This window comes from Microtus ochrogaster, chromosome 6 (assembly GCF_000317375.1).
Source record: "Microtus ochrogaster isolate Prairie Vole_2 chromosome 6, MicOch1.0, whole genome shotgun sequence".
In the NCBI taxonomy this organism is placed as follows: Eukaryota; Metazoa; Chordata; class Mammalia; order Rodentia; family Cricetidae; genus Microtus; species Microtus ochrogaster.
Window position 1 is genome coordinate 51,515,990 of NC_022013.1, and position 19,093 is coordinate 51,535,082.

At 37.4% G+C, this 19,093-nt stretch overlaps 1 protein-coding gene across 4 annotated transcripts in view; it reads left to right on the top strand.

Moving 5' to 3' along the window:
* Positions 1-19,093, top strand: part of Znf385d (zinc finger protein 385D) — an 888,814-nt gene that overhangs the window by 866,290 nt on the left and 3,431 nt on the right. For all 4 annotated transcript variants that reach the window (XM_026779790.1, XM_013346872.2, XM_005348567.3 and 1 more), the window contains 2 exons: positions 17,199-17,377; positions 18,579-18,680. In XM_026779790.1, coding sequence (XP_026635591.1) covers positions 17,199-17,377; positions 18,579-18,680 — 281 coding nt within the window. The remainder of the gene's footprint in view (positions 1-17,198; positions 17,378-18,578; positions 18,681-19,093) is intronic.

Consider the following 19,093-nt stretch of genomic DNA (forward strand, 5'->3'; position numbering starts at 1 on the left):
TTGACAGTGGTTGCTGCTCTGGTGTAGGAGCAGAATCTAGTGTGTAGTACAACAAATTTCAAGCTTCAGGTGATCCAATGGCCTCTTCTGGATTACTCACATGTATATACATGCATGTGCACCTGCACACACACACACACAGTAGAATAAAATAAATAGGTTTTTAGCTTTCCACTTATTTTTTGACAAAATGAAATATAGCAAAATAAAACAAAATCATTACAACAAGACCAGATAAAGCAACAAAACAGAAGGAAGAGAGCCTCATGAGCAGGCACAAGAATCAGAGACTGACTTCTTCACATACTTAAGGAGTCCCATTAGAATTACTAAGCTGAAAGTTATAGTACATATACAGAGGACCTGGTACAGATCCATTTAGTCATTGTGCTTGCTGTTTCAGTCTCTGCGAGTTCTCATGAGCCTTGTTGAGTTGATTCGGAGGGCTTTGTTCTCCTAGTGTCCTCCATCCCCTCTGGTTCTTTCCATCTTGCTGCCTCCTCTTCAGTGGGTTTCCCCAAGCTCAGAAGGAAGGCATTTGATGGAGACATTCCATTTAAAGCTTTGTGTTTAAAGGATTCTCTCTCTGCATGTTGTCTGGCTATGGGTCTCTGTTCTCATCTGCTGCAAGATGAAGCTTCTTTGATGATAAAACTGAATAAGGCACTGATCTATGAGTACAACAGAATACCACTTTTATTGATGCTTTTTCTTGATGTTTTTCTCCTATTTTTAGATCAGTAGTTTTTGGATTTACCCTAGGTCTCTGGGTTATCTCATCTTTGGTTCTTAGTCACCTAAGTAGTATTAAGTGTGGAGTTCCATCTTGTGGAATGGACCTTAAGTCAAATTAGGTATTGGTATGTTATTTCCACAATCTTTATTTTATCATTGCCTTAGCATACCTTGCTTGCAGGACAGATTGTAGGTCAAAGGTTTGGTGGTTGGGTTGGTATTTACTTTTCTCTTTTGGTAGCCCAGTGAAGGCTCCATGTAGGCACAAGCTCAACTTTTCCATGTTTAACGAATTGTGTAGGTGTTGTGGTTGGCAATGGGACCCTGCTGTCAGTTTTCAGAAGAAATCTATTGTCTTGGCAACAGCTTGAGATTTTGGGGTATATCCATGAGACAACCTAGGTTAACAAATCAATTGAATAAAACCTAGTCCCTGTATTAGATGCCTTGTTTGGTGATAGGAGATGGCCAGGTGGTATTCTGTATGTGGAGCTATTAGAGACCTTATTAAGATTGCAATGATATATTTTAGGGTGTTTCCACTATACTAGGTTTCCACATCATCTCTCCTTAGTTCCATATGTCTCTTCCCACATTCTATCCCTCAACTCTACTTTTCCTCACCCTTACCACCTGATCCTCTCGTTCCTGTCCTCAACCTTCCCCAGTCCACCCATAAAATCTATTCTTTTTATCCATTCCAGGGAGATCCATGTGTGCCTGGCTTTTCCTCTGTATCTAAATTCTCTAGCCCTACAGGTTGTATGTCTGTTGTCAGAATAAAACAGATCTTAAAAATCAAACCTTAATTTGGTTAGGAACGACAAGCCAGTCAGATGTTTTGGCTTCAATTCCAGTACTGAAAATAGAAGTCTTCATTTCATATGTCACCCTGTTCTCTTGGATTTTAAAGAACAAATGACAGAATTCAGAACTGTACTGACTTTAATTCTGCTTTCTTGTCTTGTGGTGCCATTTCTTACTTATCATCTACTGTGTAATTTCTAAAAGGATGTAGTCATGAAGGGGTCATGACCCATATCCCCACTATTCATAGCCTTTCAAAATGTTAGGAGTTTAGTGATGAAATAAAGTCCTGAATTGTATGTCTAGAGCCCAGATTTATGCCTACTCTAGGATAAACAGTGGCCATATTCTCCTTTTTCCATAGTAACTACATCAATTGATTAAAATATAGGCTAATAGGATTACACATAGTCTTTCAGTGATGGCTTATAGTGCTAAGAGAATGAAGATTTCTAAGTTCATTTAGTCCATTTAATGATGTAGTTTTTATTCCTGATTTTTTTGATGTACTTAAAGAAAGTCCTGTTCACCTTGGGTCTCTCTACTGTCCCTCTACCTAGCTGGAGAACAACACAAATCTTCTCATCTTACTCTGGAACTAGTTGTAGGTTTAAATAGTAGCTCTCTTCAGAAGCACCTAAGCCGAGGGGAAAAGGATGTTTCTTCTTTATCCAAATAATAGTTACCTCTTTTTCCCACTGAGAAGAGATAATATTTAAAGCCAAAATTGTGTCCACAACACTGAGTGTTAACTCTGCAGCTTTGGGCTGCCGGAGAAAAGCTAATGGCCTTTCAGAAAATGTTCCTGATTTATTTCTAATACTTAGAAATGTATTCCTAATCCAAACAAATGATACAAGCATATTTGGGTAATAAGGATTTTCATCAAAATCTGTCCATAATGCAGCCTAGTAGAATGAACTAGAAGTAATTTAATATTTATTCTCAAATAAGATATCTTCTTATGAGAATATGCATTGGGCTGGAAAGCTGTCTTCTCTGATCTGTGTTTCTCACATCTCAGTCTTTAATGGTGTTATTTGAAGATATGATAGTTTTTAAGAGTCAGATATTGTGGGAGCAATGTTTGCAGAAGCACAGCTACAAGCACTTATCTGGGAATTGGCGAAGCTGTTTCAGCTGCTTCTTTTCATCCCTTCTGCAAAGGTGTCACCATTTGGCATTGTGCTTATTTGTTTTGCATTCCATGCCACTGAATACAAAATTGGAACAAACATTTCTGCTTTGCCATACTTAGAAGCTCTCTGGAGCTGATTAGTAAATCCACAAGGCCATGAAGACCCAGTTCTTCCAAGTGAGCAGAAAGCCCCTTTAATCTTGCGTGAGACAGACACAAACTTTATAGAAGATGCCTTTAAAGAGAAAGTCCTCTTGAACATTGAAGTTGTTCTGCTAATTTTGATTTTGTTTTCCTCTACATACTTGAAAAGAGAAACCTTTGAAATGGCTTGTCACTCAAGCTGATGACTAATTTGGGCAGATTTGTTACTTAATTGCATGGGACATTGACTATTCATTCTAGCTCTCTCCAAGTTTTAATGAGCACAAAATATTGCTGTTAGAAAGTGGACTTTACAAAGTTTTAAGACAGTTGAAAAGTTTCATCATTCCTAAAATCCCTAGGAATTTTTTCTTCTATGTTAACAAAGGTAAACTAAGGGAAGAGAAAGAGAAAGTTGCCTAAAAGATTTCAGGCACATGGAAGGCTTGCAGGAACCCTTAAAAAAGGACGTACTGTAAATAGGATGCTCAAATGAGGACAACATGGCTTTCCCTTCTTCGACTGGGGACACAGAGACATGGATAAACCTTGTACAGTTGGTAGAAGAGGACTACAGGATTTCATTAACAGTCTGAAAACAGAACTTTTCTGACATGAAAAAAATCATACTTTCTGCTTGATATAAATTAATGCCTAATACCTCCACTGGTTCTCATTGATCATCTACTGTGAATTAGATATTGATAATGTAGCTATGAGCAAGACCTGGATTCTGCCTTCAAGAAGCCCTAGGATAATACAGGCCAAAAAATATGTGGAGACTTAATCCATATGCAAAACTCAAGTAAGCTACTTAGCCATGGTCAGTGTTCACAGCTTTATTATTACTCAAACTCTGTGCTCTGCAGTTTGAATTTGACACTAAACAAAGAGAGTTTCAATGGTTCACTGGTTAAGAGCATTTGCTCCTTTTACAGAGGATCCAGGTTCCATCAGAAGCATCTACATAGTGCTTCACCCTGGTTCCAAGGGACCTACTACCCTCTTCTGACCACTAGGAGTACCAACATGCACAGATCATATATACATGAGAATGAGTGCACACAAACCCACACACAGTGCAGATTTATTCCTTCCTAAATTCTCACAGGCTTGTGTGTTAAAGGTTCTTTTTTCTGGTGTGGTAATTGTGAAAGTAGCACAATCTTTCATAGGTAGGGCCGACCACACCCATGCCTACAGGGGCAGTACTAATTAGACTAGGTCACTTAAGAAAAAAGAGGATATGGAATTGGGAGGAGAACATTGGAAGGGTACCAACAGGAGGTGGAGGAGGGGACAAGATCAAAATACAAAGTGTAAAATTTTCAAACAATAATTAAAAATACTGTGCTGGGAAGAAAGGTGGCTCTAATGGGAGGTCTTTAGGTCACTGGGAGTATGTTCATGGAGGAGATTGTAGGTTCCTGTCCTCTTTGTTTGCTGTCCTTCTCGGCCTGTGAAATAGATGTCTTTACTGAAATTACTCCTGTCGTGAAATACTTTGTTATCAAAACTCCCTGAGTCCATGAAACCATTCAATGAAAGACTGAGACATCCAAAAGCACAAGCCCACACATACCTTCTCTAAGTGGATGTTTTTGCTATTTTCCTGTAGTGAGCAAAAACTGACTTCCACAAGCCTCCTCCTTGTCCTACCTGCCTATGAAAGAGATATCACATGCTCACCACTAACTTCATGCTCCTTTAAATTATTTTCAAGCTGAGCTTCTCATGCCTCCACTGCTAGAAAGCCACATGGCCAATAGATGTGGTTTTTACCTCAGATCTGTGCAATGGTGGCAATCCTTACCACTGCACACATACTAATTATGCAACATGCTGGCACTGTAGTTGAGAAATATGTTTGCAGGACCATGCAGTGAATGATTGGGTTGGCTTATTTGATAAAAATAACTTGTGCATTCCTGTGCATATTTAGGATTTAGCCATTTCATATTCATGACCTTTTACCAGGCAACAAACAGAAGAAATGACTTTAGAGCTATGAAAACATGTATTTTCTGGCTATGAAGTTAAATGGCAGTTCTTGCTAAAGGTTGCCCAATGTGCAAAGGAATGTAGTATTGCCAGTGAAGTCATTGACTTAGAACATTCCTGAAAATTTACCCATAATGCTGTGCTTCTACCGAAGGCAGAAACAGAAGATGTATAATGGCACATAGGCAAGCTTTGGCCTTTTTGAATTTTTGGAGTTTGCTATAGAATATATATAACTTATTGAAAACTTCTTTAAACAAACCAAAAGACACTAAATGAAATTGCCTATGCCTTTAGTCTTAGTATTTAGGGAACTGATACAGGAAAATTGTAAGTTCATTGCCAACCAGAACTATCTTATATAGTACGACCATGTCTGGAAAAAAATGGGAAATAAGAAATAAATAAGAAAAATCCAAATTACTTGTCTTAGTTAGTGTCCAATTCTTTGAAGAGACACTATGACTATGGCAATCTTTATAAAAGAAAACATATAATTGGAGCTTGCTTATAGTCTCAAAAATTTAGTACCTTTGGCAGGAAGCATGGTGGCACACAGTCAGACATCATAGCTGAGAGTTCTACATCTGGATTCACAGGTAGCAGGAAGAATGGTGGGGCAGGGTGAATGAAGCTTCCTTGGGCTTTTGAAAGGCCAAAGCTCACCCCCAATACATATTTCCTTCGAAATGGCCACATTTCTTAATTCCTCTCAAGCAGTGCCTCCCCATGGTGGTCAAGCATTCTAATATGTGAACCTCTAGGGGCCATTCTTAGTCTAACTACCATGCCAGTTTATGGTAAAAATAATAAAAAAAAAACTCTGTTTTGACAAATAACTAAGCATCTTTCATTATGTTCCAGAAGTATACTTCTTGTTTGTCTATTGACTGTTGAGTAGGGTTGAATAAGGAACACAAAAGCATGGAGTCATGTCCTGTTCTTACAGGGCCTCTTCTTAATGTGTTGGGATAGTCATACAGTTTTTCACAGGGAAATTCCTTGGTATTACCATAGTCAGAGTTCTAGGGCATTCTGAGTAAAGGAAGCTTCTGGATGTCTGCTGTTTGACTGCTTATTGGCTCATAAGGATTCTACAATGTCATGTTTCTCCTCTAATCTCCTCTGACTACTGGGACCTCCAGTCTACACAGAGTTTCCCAAGGTTTTTTAGGACACTTGACTCATTGTGTATTTTGTATTATAATCCCATGTCACCTTCACCCCTGGGATTCTATTACCATAGCTGTCTTTCTATTTCTGCTAGGGCCTTTGTGGTGTTAAAAAAAAGGTTTCCTTGTCTCTGTTTGACACATTGCTTTTTACTTGTCTCAACTCTTAACAAATTGAAGTTGCTGGTAAAACTGGGAAACTAACCAAAGTACTAAAATTTTTAAAAATTTATTTTTCTCTCATATATTGATTCCTGACTGATGTTTCCCCTCTCTTCTCTCCTTGCCATCCATTATCTCTCTCCCCCACACACCCTTCCCTCCAGATCCACTCCTCCTCTGTTCCTTTAAAAAAATGGCCTCCAACAGATATCAACCAAACATGGCATGTCAATTATCATAAAACTAAGCGCATATCAAGGATAAATGAGGCAGTCCACTAAGAGGAAAAGGTTCCCAAAAGCAAGCAAAAGAGAAAGTCCCCATTCCCACTATTAGAGTCCCACAGGAACATCAAGCTACACAAACATAACATAAATATAGAAGACACAGGTCAGGCCATTACCGGCTCCCTGATAGTTGAGGCTCTGTGAGTTCCTGAGCACTGGTTAGTTGATTCTGTGGACTGTCTTTGTTATACTGTCTTGAACCCTCTGGCTACTAATTCCTTCCTCACCTCCTCCTTCATAATTCCCTAAACTCTGCTTGTTGTTTGGCTGTGGGTCCCTGCATCTACTCCCATCATTGTTGGATGAAGCCTCTCTGGTAACAATTATGATAAAAATCTGGTCTACAAGTACAGCAGAGTATCATTAGGAATAATTTCATTGATTGCCTTTTTCTATTATGCCAATCATGTTTGGTCCTATCCTATAGTGTCTGGGCTATCCAGTCTCTGGTTCCTGGCCCTACAGATAGTGTCAGGCATGAACTTACCTTTGTGGCATGGGTTTCAATTTGAACCAGTCAATGAATGGCTATTCTCACAAGTTTTGCACAACCTTTACCCCAGCACACCTTGCAGGCAGGAATAATTGTATGTAGAAGGGTTTTTTGGCTTAGTTGGTATCACGATCCTTCCAACAGAAGCCTGTCTGGTTACAGAAGATGGCTCATTCAGGTTCCATTTCCCCCTTTATTAGTAGTCACTAGGGTCACTCTACTGGATTCTCGGGAGGTTCCTATGCACTGGGTTTCTACCTTGCCTCTGAAATGCCCCCCAATTCCAGTCATCTATCCAAGCACTCTATTCCTCCACATCCCCCACCTAATCCATCCTGTTCCCATCCACACCTATCTCCAATCTACCCCCAAAATCTATTCTATTTCCCTTTCCCAGGACATTCCTCACTTGGGCCCTCCTTGTTATTTAGCCTCTCTGGGTGTGTAGATTGTAGCCTGATTATCATTTTCTTTTAAGATAATAACCACTTAAAATTGAGTGCATACCATGTTTGTCTTTTGAGTATAAGTGACCTCACTCGGAATGATTTTCACTAGTTCTATCCATTTGTCTGTAAATTTCATAACTTTTTTTTATAAGAACCTAGTAATCCTCCGTTATGTAAATGTGCCACATTTTCTTTATCCATTCTTCAGATGAGGGACTTCTATGTTGTTTCTGGTGTCTGACTCTAACATATACAGCTGCTATGAGCATAGTGGAGCAAATGTCTTTGTATCGGATGGATATATTCCACGGAGTGTTTAAGCTGGCTTTTGAGGTTAGATTGATTCCCAATTTCTGAGGAATATCCATCTTGACTTCCATGGTGGCTATACAAATTTGCACTTCCCCCAGAAATGGAGGAATGTTCCCCTTGCTCCAGTTTCTCTCCAGCATGAGCTGTCCCTTGTGTTTTTTTGATCTTAGCCATTTTGAAATGTATATAATGGAATCTCAAAGTAGTTTTGTTTTGTGTTTCTCTGATGGCCAAGGTTGTTGAACATTTCTTTAAGTGATTCTAGGTCATTTGAAACGCTTCTGTTGAGAATTCTCTGTTTAGCCCTGTACCTCACTTGTGATTGGATTATTGATTTGTTGATGTCTAGTTTCTTGAGTATTTTATATATTTTGGATATTAACTGTCTTTCAGATAAAAGATTTGTGAAAATCTTTTCTTGTTTTGTAGGTTTCCATTTTGTTCTGTTGAGAGTGCCCTTTGCCTTATAGAAGCTTTTCAGTTTCATGAAGATTCTATTTGTTAATTGTTGATCTTAGGGTCTGCACTATTGGTGTTCTGCTCAGAAAGCTGTCTCCTGTGCAAATGCACACAATGCTATTTTCCACTTTTTCTTCTATCAGGTTTCTTGAGGTGTTTGATCCGATTGGACTTGAGTTTTGTGCAGGATGATAGCTTTGATAGATTTACATACTTCTGCAAGCTGACAACCAGTTAAACTAGCATCATTTGTTGAGGATGCTTTCTTTTTTCCATTGTATAATTTTGTTTCCTTTTTCAGAAATCAGGTTTCCATAGATGCGTGGATTTAGATCTATGTCTTCAATTCAATTCCATTGATCCACCTGTTTGTTTCTATGCAATACCATACAGTTGTTATTACTATAGCTCTGTAGTAGAGCTTGAAATCAGGGATGGTGATCACTCTGGAAGTTCCTATATTGTACAGGGTTGCTTATTCTGTTTTTTTGTTTTGTTTTGTTTTTCAATATGAAGTTGAGTGTTGTTCTTTCATGATCTGTAAAGAATTGTGTTGAAATTGTGATGGGGATTGTATTAAATCTGTAGATTGGTTTTGGGAGGATTGCCACTTTTACTATGGTAATCCTACCAATGAGCATGGGAGAGCTTTACATCTTCTGGATCATCTTCAAAGGCTTGAAGTTATTGTCATATATGTATTTCATTTGCTTAATTAGCATTGTACCAAGATAATTTGTATTATTTATGACTATTGTGAAGTGTTATTTCCATGATTTCTTTCTCAGCCAGTTTGTCCTTTTTATATAGAAGAACAACTGATTTTTTTTTTTTTGGTTGATCTTGTATCCAGTTGCTTCACTGATGGTGTAAATCAGCTGTAAGTTATCTGGTATAATTTCTAGGGTCACTGTGTTTATTATCATATAATCTGCATGTAGCTATACTTTGATTTCTTCCTTTCCAATTTGTATCCCCTTGATCTGCTTTAGCTGTCTTACTGCTCTAGCTAGAACTTTGTACTATATTGAATATATATTGAGAGAGTGGACAGCCTTGTTTTATTCCTGATTTTAGTGGAATTGCGTTGAATTTTTTATTTATTTTAATGTTGACTATAGGCTTGTTGTAAATTGCCTTTATTATATTTACTCATGTTTCTGTATCCCAGATATCTCTAGGACTTTTATCTTTAATGGGTATTGGATTTTGTCAAAGACTTTCAGTATCTAAATGAGATGATGGGTTTTTTTTTTACTTTTTCAGATTGTTTATGTATGGACAGATTTGTTGAGCAATCCCTGCATCTCTGAGATGAAGTCCATTTGATCATGATGGATGATCTTTTTGATGTGTTCTTAGATTCAGTTTGCAAGTATTTTACTGATTATTTCTGAATCAATATTCATGAGGGAAATTGTTTTGTTATTTTCTTTCTTTGTTGAGTCTTGTGTTGTTTGGGTATCAGAGTAACTGTGACCTTATAAAATGAATTTGACAATGTCTCCTCAGTTTCTATGCTGTCTAATAATTTGAGGAGTATTAATATTAACTCTTCTTTGAAAGTTTGGTAGAATTCTATGTTAAAACTTTCTAGTCCTGAGTGTTTTGTTCGGAGAATTTAATGACTGCTTCTATTTACCTGGGGATTACAGAATGATTTGAATTGTTTATTTGATCTTGATTAAACATTGGTAAGTGGTATTTATCAAGAAAATTATTCATTTCTTTGGTTTTTCAATTTCATGAAGTACAGGTGTTTGAGGTATGAACTAATGATTCTTTGGATTTCCTCAGTGGCTGTTGTTACATACTCATTTTCATTTCTGATTTTGTTAATGTGAATATTTTTTCTACCTGTCATCTAGTGAGTTTTTGGATAAAGGTTTGTTCATTTTGTTGATTTTCTCAAAGAACCAACTCTTTGTTTCATTGATTCTTTGCATTGTTCTCTTTATTTCTGCTTTATTGATTTCAGCCCTCAGCTTGACCATTTCCTGCTGTCAACTCCTATTGGGTGTGTTTTTTTCCTTTTGCTATAGAGCTTTCAGGTGTATTGCTAATTTGCTAGTATAAAATCTCTTTGGTTTCTTTATGTAGGCACTTAGTACTCTGAACTTTCCTCCTAGTGCCATTTTCGTTGGGTTCCATACATTTTGTTATGTTGTTCATCCATTTTCATTACATTTTAGGAAGTCTTCATTTTTTTTATATTTCTTTTTTGACACAATAGTCATTTAGTACAGAGTTGTGCAGTTTCAATGAGTTTGTAGAGTTTCTATTGTTTCTGTTTTTTTTGAAATCTACTTCGTGGTAGTCTGACAAGATGCAGGAGTGTATTTCAAATTTTTTTTGTACTTGTTGAGTGTTGTCTTGTGACCTAGTACATTGTCAGTTTTGCAGAATGATCTTTGAGATCCTGAAAAGAAAAGATACGCCTTTTGTTTGGGTGAAATATTCGGTATATATGTTATGTTCATTTGATTCACAATGCCTGTTCGCTCCAATATTTCTCTGTTTCATTTTTGTATGGATGACATATATATTTACAAATGTGGGGTATTTGATTCTCTCACTTTAAAATATGTGAGGGTCAGTGTGTGGTTTACGCTTTAGCAGTGCTTTCTTTATAAATATGGCTGCCCTTGTTTTTGGAGCATGGATGTTAAGAATTAAAAACATCATCTTGGTTGACTTTTCCTTTGTTGAGTAACAAATGTCCTTTATGTCTTTTTGTTAGTTTTGTTAGCTTATTTTAAAGTCTATTTTGTTAAGTATTTGAATGACTACACTAGCTTGACTCTTAGGCCTACGTTCTTGGTGAATTTTGTTCCAATCCTTTATTCTGAAGTAATGTCTATCTCTGATGTTGAGGTATGCTTCTTCTAGGTATGAGAAGGATCAATAGTGTTTTCCCATCTGTTCTTTTAGTCTGTGTCTTTTTTTTTTTGGGAAATTTAATCCATTAAAATTGAGGCCAATGATCAATAACCAATGATTGTTAATTCTTATTATTATGTTGTTGCTGTTTGTAGTGGTTTTAGTGTGTGTGTGTATGGTTTCTGTTCTCAGGGTTTTACTGGTGAGTGATGACTTGTTTTCTGTGTTTTTGAGAATGTAGCTAACATATTGGGGTTGGAGTTTTCTTTCTACTTCTGTTGAGCTAGATTTGTGCATAGTTATTGTTTAAACTTGACTTTACCATGGAGTATCTTGTTTTCTTAATCTATGGTAATCGAAATTTTTCTTGCATATAATTATCTAGGCTGACATCTGCATTCTCTTAGAATCTTCAGGGCATCTGTTCAGGCCCTTCTGATTTTTAAAGACTTCATTGATTGGGTGTAAGTCTTATAGGTCTGCCTTTATATGTTACTTGTCCTTTCCTTCATAGTTTTCAATATTGTTTCTTTGTCTGTGTGTTTAGTATTTTGCTTATTATGTGGAGAGAGCAATTTCTTTTCTGTTCTAATCTATTTGATGTACTTTAATGTTCTTCTACCTTTCAAGGCATGTTCTTCTTTAGGTTGGGAATATTTTCTTCTATGATTTTGTTGAATATGTTTTTGGGGCTTTTCAACTATTCCTATTATTTTTTAGGTTTGGTCTTTTCATAGTGTCTCAGATTTTCTGTATATTTTGTATCAGAGATTTTTTAGATTTAACATTTCCTTTGACCAGTTTATCCATTCTTCTATTGTATATTCAGTGCCTAAGATTCTCTTTTCCATCTCTTGTATCCTGGTTGTGATACTTGTGTTTGTCGTTCCTGTTTACTTACCTAGACTTTCCCTTTCTGTAACTCCCTCAGTTCGTGTTTTCTTTATGACCTCAATTTCCATTTTCAGGTTTTGTACAGTTTATTTCATTTACATCAACTGCCCCTCCCCCCACCTTTAGCGGTCTTTAAGGGATCACTTATTCTTTCCAGTTGTTTGTATTTTCCTGGATTATTTTAAGGGGTTTGTTCTGTTTCTCATTAGGGACATTTATCATCTTTGCCAAGTAGGTTTTAAGGTATTTTCCGCATGCTCTAGCTGTGTTGGAATACTCAGTGCTTGCTGTCATAGAATGGGTGAGGTCTAGTGGTGACATACTGCTTTTGCTATTGTTGATTGTCTTTTTACACCGGTGTTTAGGCACCTGTGTTTGAGGTGATTAAAGATATAGGTGAGAATTTCTGAGTTTGTCTTTGTTGGATTTGCATAGAGGGTCTCCAGCCAAGTTGGAGCCTGAACTCACGGCAAGAGTGATCTGTGGTCCAGCAGGAGGTTTCTGCCTGAGTTGGGGGCTAGAGATCTGGTAGGCTTGGAGGTGTGGGAAAAATAGGGTGGTAATGAGAGAAGGAGCTATTGGAGTTATACTGTAAGAGTTCTGGGGGGTCAGGGTGTGTTGATGGTCAAAGAGTGGAGGCTTTTCCTTGGGATCTGGCTGCTGGTGTGGCATCTGCTGGAGCAGGTGTCTTCTGTCAGAACATCAGAAGTACTATAATTTTAATCACTTATGGCATTGGTTGGCCCTCTGATACCATGGATGCCATTCTAGTGATGTTTGTGAATATATTGTTTCATTTTCCCCAGAGACAAAGTAAAATGTAATTAACATAGAAGATGCATTCTATATGGGCTTCTGGGTGACAAAAGATTAATTTTATAGTTAAAAGTCTTAAAGAAGAGTACCTGGACTTGTGCTGCTCAGCATTCATTTTGAGTGTACAGGTGTTAGTGCTTTTCTTCTTTAACACACAAAAGACAGTACATAATGAAGAGTTTAACCAAACACATCCAAACAGCATCTGGCACTGTGTTGTTTTTGTGGATCCCTTTAAGCTCGTAGACTAATGTTTATCCATAGCCCAAAGAGATGAACTTGTGAGTAAGATAGCAGCTAGATGACTATTGGCAGTTCCGTGAAGCATTGAGATTGTAGTTACATGGTGTTAAACACAGGAGTGTAAATGGGCATTAAAGGATTAAATTCAAAGCATTGGAATTATTTATAAATGGGAAAATTTCAAACTATACCAATATAGATTGTAGAAGGATACATTTTCCCTCTGGAACTACCTTAGTAACACTTACAAAATTTAGATCAAGACACTTAAAAAATATGCAGATTCTTTCCATTTACAGAAATCTTTTATAAAGAAACTATCAGATCTGTAATGAAAATTCAATGACTATGACGCTTACCGTAACCTAATTAAAGGAAAAGGAAGTAGTTCTAATTCCTTGTGTTGGATAAGTGATTATTCATTGTGCTGTCATTAAAAATCATTTGCATTTCTAAAAGAATATTTGATTCTATAAGACGTTTTATGCACGATCACTTCAGCTAAGTTCTCTAATCTTTTAAAAACTCACATCTGAATAAGAAAGAGGATGGGAGATGGCTCATTAGGTAAAGTAAAGGCCTTGCCATACCAGCCTGGCAATCTGATTTCAATTCCCACATAAAAACAAACAAACAAACAAAAAACAATCAAACAGACTCCACTAAGATGTCTGCTTACCGCCCCAGTGCTCCATGGCACGTATGATCCCTTTAAGATACATGCACTAATCATAAATAAACTCAAAGAGAAAATAAAGTACTGGGACATAAAAACTATTTTTCACATTTTGATAAATTTGAGTTGGTAGAACTGTTTGGTTTCTTTTAAAAAGATATTCCCCATTTTTCTAAGAAATTCTTTACAACTGAATGTTTATTAATAAGGCCTTTGTTTCCCATCTCCTTCACCTTTCCTCTCTATAACATCCAACTTGCAAAGCAGACAAAAAAAGAAAGTCATAGGTCTGGGGTAGAGAGCGACAGGGGGTACTTCCCTGGTGTGTGTGAGGCTATGGGTTCAATCCCCAGGGCCAGAGAAGAAGGAGGAGTAGACGGAAGAAGGGAGGACTTGGAAGAGGAGGAGTTAGAGAAAGATAGAAAGAAGAGATGAAGGAATTGCAAGAAAAAGAAAAGGAGAAGGAGGAGGATAAAGAGAAAGAAGCCCCAAGGATAACAGAGAACGATGAGGAAGACAAACCCCTTCTTCCTATTTTGGAACAGTATTTACTTTGCCCAAGGTATCTCAAAGTAAATAACAAACACATACAAGGGTTTCTAAAAACCCTATGGCTTATGAATTTAAATTGTGGTTTCTCCTTTCAGAAGGCGTGGAATTTAAAATGGAGGCAATGCCAATGTCATTCTTACAAAGGTTTCAATCCACCAGACTTCCAAAGGTTTTTTTTTTTTTCTTTTTCCTCAGAAGGGGAGAAGTCAAAGGCAGAAGTGAGTTTGCATTGCCCTGCTGAGCAGTCATGGAAGCAGGTCTCAGTTGTACAAAATGCTCATAGGATGTTGTAAACAGAGATGGCATCACTGACCAGAGATGCACTTTCCATATGCCAGGATGCATAAAGCTCTGCTAAGTAGGAGCAACATGGATTGTAGGGAACAGCACAGGTTGGAGACCATCAAAAGACTTGAAGTGAAAACCATCTTTTTTAAAGGCTATACTGCTGTGTAGAATGGTGTGCCGAAGAAAGCCTTGTATACAACTGTGCCCTAATGGCTTATGAGTCCTTGGTATTTGGAAAAATAGCCAGAAATACATTTTCTGTTTACTAGGACTTCATATGGTGTTTGCTTTATGACCACATGCATGTAACCCGACCTTTCAGCTCCTGTTTTGTCCTCCCTAGAGAAGGGATGATAATAGCGCTGAACTCTTAGGGCTAGTGAGTAGGAGAGATTTTCAGCATAGCCTCTGAAATGCATTACATATTCAATAAAGGTAACTTTTTAATAGCAATGATGTTTATATTATTAATGCACATTTTTTTCTCTCAAATATATAAATGCTTTAAAATTAAGAGTATACTGTTATTTTTGAAGTTTAGTTACATTTAGTGAAAATACAGCTTGTTCATTTTGAAAATCTTATAAAAACTACATAGTAACTATTTATAATAGCTGACATTGTGCAGCTATGAGCATAAGGTCAAGTTGCACAAAAGTTTATCTGTATTTGAGGCTTAACCATAGCCAGAGAGCCGAGCACTTAGTAGAGGTCCTGGTTATACCACCTTTGCTACATTTTTAGATTTCTCTTTTGTGCGTGCATGTATGAATGTGAGTATATGTGTATTTGTGTGTGTGTGTGTGTGTGCGCTCTCTACATATTAGATACCAGTTTCAAGTCACAAATGATTTGAAGTTAAGCTGAACGAGAGGTCACTCATGAAAATCAGAACGAGAATTGGCCTATACCTTTCATCTTCCATAGCCAAGATGGCCTCATAAATGTTTCCCATTTTGTCTAAAATATCTGTAAAATCATCTGTTGGATAGATACCCGCATATGTCTTGCTTGCTTCCTTGGGCCTTAGTGTCCCCTAGTCTCTTCCATCTTCGGAGGACATGGAAGCATTTCTATACTCCACACTGCAAGGGTGATCTCCTAAAACAGGCGGCGAGGCATCCAAGGCAGCACTGTGAGCCCACCCTGTGTAGTAAGCCTCTGTGCACCGTCTCTTCCTGCAGGACACTGATTCTCTCCCTTAGCACCAAAGCGTTTTAACAGCTGCGCACTAAGAATAGTCATCATCCACGTGAGCAGCCTGTGCTCTAGGAAATGGGCCTGCTGAAGTAATGCTTGTTTTTTTTTTTTTTTTTTGAATGAGGAAAATGTGGTTATGAAGCTCTTTGCTGGTTTTGTCTCTTGCTTAGCATGATGTCATTTGTATCATGCTCATAGCATTATTTTCTCATGAATATTCATGAGTTCTTTACATGCGATTCAGAAACAGCTTATGAATATTCAAGAGTTCTGTACACATGACTCAGAAACATCTTATGAATATTCAAGAGCTCTGTACATGTGACTCAGAAACACTTTTATTTCTATATTCATAGAAGTGACCAACAATCTTATAAATACAAGTAGAAAGGAAGTGGTACAGAAAAGAAATTTAAAAATTTGAATGCCATAAAGGATAGAATAAAATTTCATAGCAAAAGCATGTTATCAAATGGACAAAAAGACTTATTAGCTAGAAAAATGTGGAACATTTTAAGTAATTTTTGAGGGGAAATTGTCACTTTGAACTATATATAACAATAGTAATCCCAGAAAACAAGTATTAATGGTAGTTAACTTTTTTTTTTTTTTTTTTTTTTTGGATTTTCGAGACAGGATTTCTCCGTAGCTTTTGGTTCCTGTCCTGGAACTAGCTCTTGTAGACCAGGCTGGCCTAGAACTCACAGAGATCCACCTGTCTCTGCCTCCCGAGTGCTGGGATTAAAGGCGTGTGCCACCACCGCCCGGCGGTAATTAACATTTAACTTAAGAGATTTCTCAGTGGTTAAGACTACTTGCAGAGGACCCCAGTTCTATTCCCAGCACCCATGTCAAGTGAATGACAGCTGCCCATAACTCCAGTTCTGGAGGATCCAACATCATCTTCTGGATTCTAAAACTTAAAAAAAGTCTTGAGAAATGGGTTGGCTATTAAATGCTCGGCTCACAAACAAAAATAAAATTAAAAAAAATTAATGCCATGTTTGCTATTACTGTTGGTCTTCTTCTTTGAGCCTAAAACAGTAACAGGATAGCTTGCTTGCATTCTGCCTAGAAGTAGGTATTTAATTAGTGCCACTGTTGTGAGACCACCATGCCTAAGCTGATTATATTTGGTGCACACCACCTTTAGCAAACAGGCCACTCCTCATCATCAGCTATCATTTATGTCATATTAACAGGAAATGAGACAAAATCACATCCTTTGAATCTTGCTTATGGCCTACCTACCATTTAATTACTCTATTTATGAATGATACATATATATGACATCAAGTATTTTAAAAAGCTAATAATTTCATACCATCTTGTAAAAAAAAAAATGTTCCTTTTTACAATCTACTTTGCCCTAGATGTATTTTAGTCCAGCCTCAGGTTTGGTGTTCCATTTGAAGGTTATCATTAATACAATATTTTTCTCTCCTTTTTAAATATTTTTTTCTTTTTTTTCCCCTAAATATCCCTGGTAGGTACTAAGCACAAAACAATGCTAGAAGCCCGCAATGGAAGTGGAACTATCAAGGCTTTTCCTCGGGCAGGAATGAAGGGCAAAGGACCTGTTACTAAGGGAAACACAGGCCTCCAAAACAAAACATTTCACTGTGAAATATGTGATGTGCATGTCAACTCGGAAACACAACTCAAACAGGTACCATAAAATTGAAAGCCCAAGGGGCCACTCTGGGAGCTGTTCGTGTATGTTCCTGTTCTTCTCACATCTTTCTTTCCAATCCATCTACCTCACCGTCCATCCATTCACCAATCCACAACCAGTCCTTTTAACCACAAAACCATCCATATAAACATTCATTAATCTACCATTCATCTAAGTAACCTCCCATCCACTCATCCATCAGTCCGTTCATCTACCTATCCTTCCCGTCATCCATCTACCCACTCATTCACTAAGCCATCCAACTACCTCTTCATCCACCTATTGGTAGTACATCCATCTGGTCACACCTTCATTTATCTTTTATTCACTGTTTTTTTACGTTAGCATTTGCTTAATTTAGTTGTTGAGAGAATACTAAGATGCAATGGTAAATAAATAAAACCTGTTGGAAATTGTTGGCAATGAATTTGTCTGTTTCTTGTGTAGGCACTTTGGGAGAAACAGCATTATGAGATTTTTTCTCTATTGAGTTTTCCACTGAAAACTATTCGTATGCTTTAAAGACCAATCTATACTGTTCTAGTTTTAACATACTAAGATAGTTTTATACGACAACTAATTTCATATTGTGTTGTTCTTTTATTGTGTGTCCTTTTTTATTATTCATTGTACTTTATTTCTAATTCCTACAATCACCTCTTGATGCAATGACTAACAATGGGCACTAACTGTGCTCCAAATAGCCTCTTAAAGAATGTGGTAGGACATTGCCAGCTGAAAGTTCAGCCCTCATACTGTGTTGGGTTTTGTGGATGGATGATGTTTTGCACCTTAGTTATTTATTTTTAGAATTTAAGGTGTTGGCATTTGGCTGCACAAATATGAGGATAAATATTAGTATGGAAATTCATTCATGCCTGTCTGGGCATGTTTGTTTATTTGCACATAAAATTCCTTCAGACATCCTGTCCTCTGTAAATACTTTTGGGAGATGTGTGCTGTGATAAGGCAAAAGCAGAGGAGAAAAGAAAATTGTTTTATTTACTGAAAGTATATTAAAAATGATCGTGTGAAAGGCTTCAGTGTCCAAATGCAGAAGTGTACAATGCTCCTTTTCTTTTATCTTTGTGAAACTTGCCTGAAATCAGCATCATCTCCCTCCAGGTGAAAATAATATTCATGGACATGTTCTAAATGTGTTTTTGAAAGCTGTCATTTTTGTTGCTTTCCATAGCACATTAGTAGCAGAAGGCACAAAGACAGAGCTGCTGGAAAGCCCCCCAAACCAAAATACAGTCCCTACAACAAACTGCAGAAGGCAACAAATCCACTAGGGGTGAGTGACACTTTTGCTGCTTCCTAAAAGAGAACACGAAGTTATTCATGCCCCACAGTCTGTTTTGTAGGTGTTTGGGGTGGAGGTTGTCAGTTATTAGGTAGAATGGATGGATGATACTGAGGAAACTAGAAACGGTTGAATTTCTGGTCCAGCCTGGCCTCCACCAATGGAACTCTGAGTCACATGGCTTGTTCCAGTGTTTTCCACCTTTATCCTCAGCTCATCTACCTATTTAAGCTAAGATTTGTCCCTGAGCACAGAGACTTGAGAAAGTGTGGCTTTTGAGCTAAGCAGTGACTTAGAATGTGGTCTTGATGGTACTGAACACTTTCAAAAAGGATGTCAGAGATGGGAGAGTCCTTAAATTGTGTTTCTTAAATTTTGTCTGAGCATGTTTGTTATTTTGTATC